We start from the raw sequence: 9,019 nt of genomic DNA, 5'->3' as shown, positions 1-9,019 counted from the left end.
GTTCGTCGTGTTCTGAGGTGGTCGCGACGCCGAATGGCGCCGCGTCCCTAAAATAAACAGATGAGCGCGCAGGGACGCGGCCTTCCGTTCGGAGCGGCTGATCTGATGACCCTGGACGCTTCCCTTGCCTCTGGTAGCTAGGCTGCGTGGTCGGGGCGCTGAAAGGCGTGATTCTTCTAAAGCCAGCCTGCTTGGAGTTTCTGGTTCGGCCATCTGCCAGCAGTCGCTATCTCGAGAAATGTGCATGTACCCACGTAGGGGAATACGTTTGGCTTAAAGGTCCGAGGCAGCCTGCGCATATGCTGGCACCGAGAAGCAAATGGGTGACTTGTGTTTGCTATGCATAGACAGCTTGTTAAATGAAGCGGGTGTCATGTCTGTACAGCTTCGTTCTGCCGCCTTGGAAAACGGTCTTGTCCTGGTAGCATTTACAGCGTGACGGCTGTTTACATATGCACCCACGTAAAGAACAGCACTAATGCTCAAGAATCGGTCAGTGTATTACCAGAAATGTCTAAGGACAGTAGGGAGAGACTGCATTTCACTAGGGGAAAGAGAAAAGCTTTCAGGATCGGGTGCCTATTTGCATCTAAAGAACTAATAAGAGAGAGGGACGCAAACTATGACCTGGAGTACTTTTCTGCAATAAGAAGCAAATGCAGTATTTCTGCGTTGTGGCTGTTCAGGTGTTCCATTGCTAGTTAGTCAAAACCATACAAAAATTAGTTTTGCAGAATCAACATATATCTTCAAGACGAATTATTAAGAAGCTCCAGGTTGTCCCGAAGTAATTGCTAATACCTATGATTTGAGTGTACTTGTTCAGTTGGCCTTGGCGTTGACAGTATGTAAAGCTGTCCTAAAAGTAGGATTTGACACACTGAATTAGTCTGCTTGGGCTGGTTCTGCATCCTGCAGGACGTTCCACTGTATATGACTGCATTCTAGAAAGAGCGTCTTTCTAAATGAGGCTTAACAGTGGGGAGCGAACCTGAAAATAGATGAAGTTGAAGCACGATGAGGGGATGGTTTTCTTCCGTGGAGGCAACTAAACATGGATGTCATTTTATGAAGAGCTCCCAGGTGCTACGTGCATTTCTGGATGGCAAGTCCCTGCATAGGAAAAAAATCCCTGTCTCATAGAGTGGATGACCTGTGAAATGCCTTCTCACACCACAGATGCTTTCACAGACTTCTGTCAGACCAGTATGAGTTAGTGTGTATTTTACATGATGTAGTTAATGCTACTTTAACTTAACCTTCAAATGGAAATTTGGCCATTCACCTCAACTTGAGTTTAGGAACCAGAAAAAAAAGTCTTAAGCCTAGTTTGTTCCATTTGCTAAATTCTGTGGTCTGCTCCCCCATCACACATGTGCACACACCTTTCTCCCCCACAAAATTGTGAAATACCCAGAAAATCTGTTGCTGAGGTTTTGCAGGGGCACTGGTCGAGTCATTGTAAGTCACAGGAAACTCTTCGTGAAGCATGCTGTGTGGAAACTAAATACCAGACATGAGGTCAAAGCTCATGCAAGCCCTTTTTATAAATGCTGACCTGGGTAGGAGTCAGTAGTCTGGGTATGAGTGAGGGTGTGCAAATTGAAAACAACTCTGCCACCCACCTTGAACCCCTCTCTCTGGCAGACTCAAGTCATGTAAAGTCTTGACTAGGTCAGGCTGCTTCCTCTTCTGGTGCTGATGTGCTGTGCCTCCCACTACACAAATGTCTTGATCCCTTAATATCATAATGCATTCTTTGTAAAAAGCTCTTTTTTAAGTTAAGTGAAATTGCTATGAATATTAAAGCTAGTGAACCATTTTAAGGTGGCTTAAATGAAAGATAATGCAAAAATGCAAATTACTCACTGTTAACCTTCACCATTGGGAAGGATTTATACTAGGGGATTTGCCTTCTAACGACATTGTCTCTTTCCACCCTCCTCAGCCCCCCCTTCGCAACCATCTCACCTAATAGCAACCCCTCAAGATATGGCCTCGAAAAGAGCGTTGGTGATTCTTGCAAAAGGGGCAGAGGAAATGGAAACTGTAATCCCCACTGATGTTATGAGAAGAGCTGGGGTGAGTATGCAGACAACGAAAAATCTTTTTGTGAGTGCTTGGTCAAGGGAAAATCGTTGCCTCAAGTTGACAGTCATTGCTAGGAGTTCAAGGCATAGTCTGCTGGTATGAGGTGAAAATTCACCCTTGCCTTCTTACCGGTTAGCAAATATTTGTGCCATGCCCCAAATAAGCATGCATGACAACTGACATTTGTGCAAAAGATAGCCTTTTAAAATATCAGCCTCACGTAGACCAGAGCAGTGTTTCAGGTGAATCTTACCCTATCAGAAAACATGGCTACTCCCATGCACAGTAACAGGAAGTGCTTTTTTTGTAGGGGTCTGGACAGCTCAGTACATTACAGCTCGTGACGTTACATAGCTTTTCGCAAGCTGCTTTTAAGATTCTGTCATTAACTAGAATTCTGTCTGGTGGGTTTCCTGATGCTCTTTTTTACTTTGGCAACGGTAGTGGTACACAGTGTTATCGTCTGATTAAGTATGAAAATAAGATTTTAAATAAACCCATCAACTGCATGTGTATAGAAATGACTAAATTAAAAATTACTCTCTCCCACCACCTTTGTCATTCCAATAATGTGCTCCCCATTTGGGCTGCCAAAAGAAGCTCAAGCTTGTCTGCTTATTTAGTGAATGTGAGCTGTGCCATGCACATGTATGATATTATGACCAGGCATCTAAAAGTCAAGGGAGAAAATTGAACACGCTGTAAGTGTGTTTGAGAATGGCTTGAGCCTGCAGAGAGACTTTAGTTCATTATCTGATCTACTTAGTCCAGCTCTCCTGGGTTCTATTGCTTTGTTTTGTTTCAAACCTGTGGGATCAGATATTCTCTAAATGTCCTGTTTGAAAAGTTGAACTATTAGAGGTATTTGTTAATCTCGAGGTGAGTATCACTGCTTACCTTGCGCATTTGGACTTAATCATGGTTTGGGGAAGCTTAAGAGCTGCCCTGTTCTCAGCAGCTGTCGGTAGTGCTTCGCTCATTCTGTGTACTACTTAAGAACAAACATATAAGAAAAATGCCCTAAATTCTTGAATTGTATGTATTCTTCTGTTAGATCAAGGTGACTGTTGCAGGCCTAACAGGAAAAGAACCAGTGCAGTGCAGTCGAGATGTCTTCATTTGTCCTGATGCCAGTCTTGAAGATGCCAGAAAAGAGGTTGGTCATCACCCTGATCTGATACAATGGCCAACATAGCCTTTCTCACAGTTTCAGAGGTGAATTTGGAAAGCTTATGCATTACTTTTAGGAATATGTTGCATGTTATGTTAGCTCTACGCAGCAGTGAATCACGGAACTGCACGTCCCGCAGTGCTCCCCTTCAGTGTTGTCCTGCTTCATAGCATGCTAGGATCAGGCAGATTTCGTAATTCTGCACAGGTATTTGTTTTTGTAAAGCATCAAACACAGAGCTTTATTTTGCATGTTAGTTGGCCCAACAAAATACTGTGATGTGGAACAATTGAAAAGTTCTGATGAAAAGCTAAACAATGCTGCAGTTAGACCTGAACACTAAGGTTGGAGGAAAACCACCTATGCTTACAGTGCAAGAGCTGCTGTTTGCTTGTTGAAGCTCTTAAATGCACTGGGCTTGAAAGTTAGTTCTGTGACAGACTTTATTGATAATAGGCTCTTCCTGGAGTAGGAGACTGTATTTTGGTCCATAATTGGAACTGGTTCTCTGATTGTAAAGTGTCATTCAGTGGAAAAAAAGGTAGGTCCCTTTGCTTTGCATCCGACTCAGCTGTAGTGGCATTAAAACGGTGTAATGTACGTACAGCCTCTGTTCAACAGAAAAATTTTATCTTTTCTTTGTTTAGGGGCCTTACGATGTCGTGGTCCTGCCTGGGGGTAACCTTGGAGCTCAAAACTTGTCAGAGGTAAAGTTCTGATATCTTAAAGATTCATGGGCATCCTCATGAGTAGTGGGTGGTCTACACTTGCTTAGTAATCCTGCAAATTCAGTTTGGCATCTGAAAATTCTCTTCTGAACGAATCAGTAAACTAAATGTTAATTGTCTTAAGCCTTCTTACGAATACATAGGTGGGACAACTGCGTAAATTCTTGGACTTGAGTACCTAGTTAAGCAGAATAAAAAGGGAAGGGTGCTCTGTATTGTGGGAAAATCTCTGTTCATAATCGTATGAAGATGAAACAGTTGCAAATGAAGATTTAATTCCATGAAATATAAAACAGGCCGAACCCACGAGACTCTATTCCTTTGCTCAAGAATTCTGTCTCTGGTGCAAAGCTGTTGTAGTGGTGGTATAAATACCTTGTGGAAGGCAGGCGGACAAACAAGTCGATCTATCAGATAGGATTTAGATGGTATCACACAGTTTGTAAGCCCTGGAATATGAGACAAATACCCCGTATAAATCTTCTTAAGAATGATAGAGGCTGTCTGGAGGTATCTCATGAATACTCTTTCCTATTTGTCTTGTGAAGCTTTCCAACAACAACTTTCTGTGGCTGTGGATTAACGAGCTTTTATGTGGTCCAAGTACTTCCCTGCAGTTCCTTCTGATTTCCTTGCTCTTTCCTTGTGGGGCATGTATTTGTTGTTCAGTTTTTTCTCCTTTTTAGTGTTTTCATTGCCCTCTGTGCTGAGGCAGGATGGAGAGCTGGCAGCTGGTTTTCTTTGTAAAACTTGTTTATGAAGTTGCAGTGGTAAATATTTCAACTGTGCTTCAAATAATCAGTGCCAAACAATGACTTGTGATACGGTTTCTTTGTACAGTCTCCTGCTGTGAAAGACATTTTGAAGGACCAGGAAAGCAGAAAAGGCCTGATTGCTGCTATATGTGCAGGTGGGTTAACAAGGCGTCTTGCTTTGTAAAGCATTTGGATATTTTGAAGGGGCAGGCAGACAGTTTCCTGTCTTAGAAATCTGTATTCCTGTAATGTAGTAGCAGGGATTTGTACTATACATGCACCCATCAGCATGTGAATTTTTTGTAAATTTAATAGCAGAGGAATCTCTGAAATACTTTGAACACTTATGCTGCAAGTTCTGCTTGGTACCCAGTTCTTTTCAATTGGTTGTGTTACTGTCTTTAAAATAAAAAGTGAAAGGTACTTGTGCGAGGATTTTTTACAAAATATTTGCTTATTCTGGTGATCTTTCACGTTGCTGAGGACACATTGCTGGCAGAATATCATTGCTATAAATTTATCTCACATCTCCTCTCCTGCCCTTTAACTTCAGAAGGAAGGCTGTAAATATAGTATTACAGGCTCACCATTCCTCATCTGAGTGGTAGCAAAAGATGGAATTACTCCGAGGAGAGGGTTGTCTGCTTACATATTCTGCACAGCTAGGTATCCAGTTCATTCCTTTGTAAGATTTGCGTGTAAAAAAGCAAGATGAACAATTGCCAATACTCCCAACTGAACTGAGAGGCTGGCCTAGGTACCCATAGCCGAGAATGAGGAGAGTGGCAACGAGCGTGTAAACGACAGTCTAACAGAGTGAGTTTGTGGAGTGTGTTTTCACTTTTGTTTTCTGGTACATTGCTGGGGGTTTTATGCTTTCATTCTTCAATTAGGTGATACGCATACAGAGTTGTGAACATTCTTGAACTTGGCAGTGGTAGTCTTCTACTTCTCTATCTGTATCTCTTTCAGAGCAATCGCAAATTCACAGTTGCCCAATAAAGGCCTTTGCTTGTAATGGGGATGGTTCATTTGTTTAGGTGTAATGGTTCTTAGAGCTGATTCTGTCTGAACGCAAAGACGGTTATTTCCTGGACTATATCTGAAATGAATCAAATGTACAGAAATAAAACTCATGTCAGGCCCATCCTGCCTTCAGTTTCTTTTGGAATTCCCGTAAGGATTTTCTGTCAGATGACCTAAAGCTTCTTGACACAAACTCCTTCCTCAATTCAGGCCAAGGAGGAAGTATGAAAGGAAAAGAGAAAGACTGTTAAAATCAAAAACTTAGCAGCCAGCCCATGATCTGTCTAAAATACTGCTTGGCACACAATTGCAACATGTAAAGGCTTGCTCAAATAATATTTTATCTGTTAAGTCCCTAAATGCAAGGCTTAACAAGGTCCTAAAGTAATTATACCTAGTTAATGTTCAGATTGAAATGCAGACTTTTTGTTACTTGGTTTCAAGCAGTTTTAAATAAAATGTATTATCTGGAAGTGAAATGACCATTGTTCTCGACTCCTTCAAAGGCAGCACAATCATCGGCAGGACAGCTGCATGAACTGGGTGTTCTCTAAACCTTCTCTTTTCTTCATGTGTTTCTCTGCACAGGGTGTTTTGTGTAATAGAATGGGAGAGATTATACAGCTGTGTTCTTTTTGAAGCTTTTTGCTTCAGAGATAGGGCTGGCACCAGGTCTTGTAAAAGTAGTCTGTCCACAGTGAGGTTTGGCCCCTTGAGGGCCTAGTGCCTGGACGTGGGTTCTTAAAAGCATTTGTAGCAGAAAATAGTTCCTCACTGGTGCAACTTTGTGTCCTTACAGGTCCTACTGCCCTTCTGGCACATGGAATAGGGTTTGGAAGCAAAGTCACAACACATCCTTTGGCCAAAGATAAAATGATGAATGGAGGTACATAATGACTTTTATAAGTTTCTCTCTAAACTGTTCTTGGAGTGTTTTGGGTTTTTTTCAGCTGAACCCCTGATTTAAAGAAAGGAAAATAGCTTTTGTATCCTATTTTGTGTCTCTGAATTTCCTTAATGCTTTCCTGAATGTAATCAAAATTCAACTGAATATGCAAAGACTATATTTCTAAGTCTGTTTAACCTCAAAATGCAGGGCTATATTAACATTCTTATCCTTGGGGAAAATACGCTGCTGCTGTCATACTAGGAGCACTTTTTCCCTTATCCTCTTGAGGCTGAGCCATCTCTTCCCCTTTTGGTTCTTTGCCTCAGTGGGCCCAACAGCAAACCCCAGCAGCACCTCTCCTGCTCTCCTATGGGTAGTGCTTTAGTGCTATGAGCAGCTGATGGGTCCACACTTTCTCATACCGAAAGGAAGTGGCGGTGAAGCACTACTAAGAAGTCATTCTGTGAACATTAACGAGTCTGAAGGTGAGCAGGAGACTGCAGGGTTCCTCCAGTTCCCTCTGCTTGTGTTTGGAAAAAAGACGGTTGTGAACAGCTACACAACAGCAGTCTGACTTCCAAAAGTAACCTCACGGGAACTGACAGGCATGGCGAGCGCTTCTTGATGAGCTTGTAGAATCGGAGGTGCCTTCCTATACCATGTGAACAAGGTGCTAGAGCTCCCTGTGGGCCCTTTTCCTCCCTGAGGACTGCAGGCAGTGATGCGCTGCTTGTTTCTGGAGGGACAGGGGTACAGAGCCCAAGGCAGGCTGGACCCACCACTTCTCAGCTGCAGTAGCCTGCAGGCAGCCGGTGGCAGCGCCCTGCGTCAGGCAGGTCTATGCGCTGCGGCAGCTGTGGGCGCTGTGCTGGAGACTGACCCTCTCTCTTTCTGTTGTGTGTCCCCCCAAGCACACTACTCCTACTCCGAGAGCCGCGTGGAGAAAGATGGGAACATCCTCACCAGCCGCGGCCCTGGTACCAGCTTTGAATTTGGGTTGGCCATTGTTGAAACGCTGATGGGGAAGGAAGTGGCCGAACAGGTGAAGGCACCCCTAATACTGAAAGAGTGAAATCCTGGTGTGGGATGGGGAGTAGGACAATTTTGAATGGAGGGTCTTGTCTGTTGTAGAATAACTGTGGGATGCACTGTTGTAAATACAATTTAATTGCGGGTGAAATTAGCAACTGTACTTGGCTAAACTGGGATACCTTAACAAACCAATGATCTTTATTTCTGGAAAAAGATCCTGTTAGCAAAAAGCTTCACCACGCAAAAGCAGCCAGCACCTAATAATCTTGGTTAGCTCCTGCATGGCATTTAAGAATCACGTGGGAAAATGTTTGCTGAGTAAATAAAAATGAAGCAACCCTGCTTGTGTGCCGTTTCTTTGTGTGTTTTCTCCCAATCCAGACCCATTAAACCTTTTTACCACTATGGCTAGCAATGTACTATTCAAAACAACTTCTGTCTAGAATCTCACACAGTTCTTCTGAAGTATGAGCTGAAATGAGCAGGTAGTCAAGCACTGGAACAAGCTCCCGAGGGAAGTGGTCATGGCCACAAGCCTGTCGGTGTTCAAGAAGCGTTTGGACAACGCTCTTAGGTACATGGTTTAACTTTTAGGTTGCCCTGTGCAGAGTCAAAAGTTGGACTTGATGACTCTCATAGGTCTCTTCCAACTCAGGATATTCTATGATTCAATGACATAGTATTAAGTTGTAAGTTAGAATTTGTTAAAACAATATTTAGTTTCCTGTAGACAAATAAGGCCAATAACTAACTAGTATTAATTCTAAGATGGCATGGAACTAAATTAAAAGTGGGAATATTCTTTCCTTGTCAAGCACCCCAGAGTTCCTATAGCTAGCAGGTTGTCCATGATACCCTTGGAATTTGTCTTCTGCATTAAATGATTGCAGATCCATTGAGCTGTTCAGGCAGCTAATAATCGGCGTAAAGCAGGAAGTTTGGAGTTAGTAGCTTACTGCCAGTAGCAGTGCTCGTTTCTGCTTACTGTGAATCGGAACTTGCTACAAGACTGGCTTCAGTGAGCATATGTCGGCTTAGAGGAGTTGCTGGACAGATCTCTGGAGGAAGTAGTGGAGCACTGTCCCCATGAGAATTGAGATTTTGGGATCAATTTTTGTCTTTGCTGCCTTTCTTTTCCCAAATAACTTTGCTGGTACCTGACTCTGTCAGCAATCACACTTACAAGATGGCACCTCACTGGACTCTGAAAGTTACCACAGCATCTGGAGACCTGGTTCTGCATACATCTGAAGGGTACAATCTAAACTTTAGAAAATGACTGCATAGGTGCCTTTGTGATTGCTTATTTTAATGGGAAACAAGTTCA

The 9,019-nt window shown here is 42.9% G+C and overlaps 2 protein-coding genes across 2 annotated transcripts in view; one reads left to right on the top strand and one right to left on the bottom strand.

Annotated features, from left to right (window-relative positions):
- Positions 1–1,491, bottom strand: part of TNFRSF9 (tumor necrosis factor receptor superfamily, member 9) — a 3,023-nt gene extending 1,532 nt beyond the window's left edge. Inside the window, exon 1 of the mRNA XM_010565377.1 lies at positions 1,386–1,491. Coding sequence (XP_010563679.1) covers positions 1,386–1,491 — 106 coding nt within the window. The remainder of the gene's footprint in view (positions 1–1,385) is intronic.
- A 453-nt stretch (positions 1,492–1,944) lies between these two features.
- Positions 1,945–8,033, top strand: PARK7 (parkinson protein 7). Its single transcript, XM_010565340.1, has 6 exons — positions 1,945–2,082; positions 3,146–3,247; positions 3,910–3,969; positions 4,831–4,900; positions 6,571–6,657; positions 7,572–8,033. The coding sequence occupies exons 1-6, from the start codon at positions 1,993–1,995 to the stop codon at positions 7,730–7,732; spliced, it is 570 nt and encodes a 189-aa protein (XP_010563642.1). The 5' UTR covers positions 1,945–1,992; the 3' UTR covers positions 7,733–8,033.
- Positions 8,034–9,019: the final 986 nt, after the last annotated feature.

Source organism: Haliaeetus leucocephalus, unplaced genomic scaffold, assembly GCF_000737465.1.
Source record: "Haliaeetus leucocephalus isolate CR32 unplaced genomic scaffold, Haliaeetus_leucocephalus-4.0 Scaffold190, whole genome shotgun sequence".
In the NCBI taxonomy this organism is placed as follows: domain Eukaryota; kingdom Metazoa; phylum Chordata; class Aves; order Accipitriformes; family Accipitridae; genus Haliaeetus; species Haliaeetus leucocephalus.
Note: the sequence above shows the minus strand (reverse complement) of the source record. Positions and strands in the feature narration are given on the sequence as shown.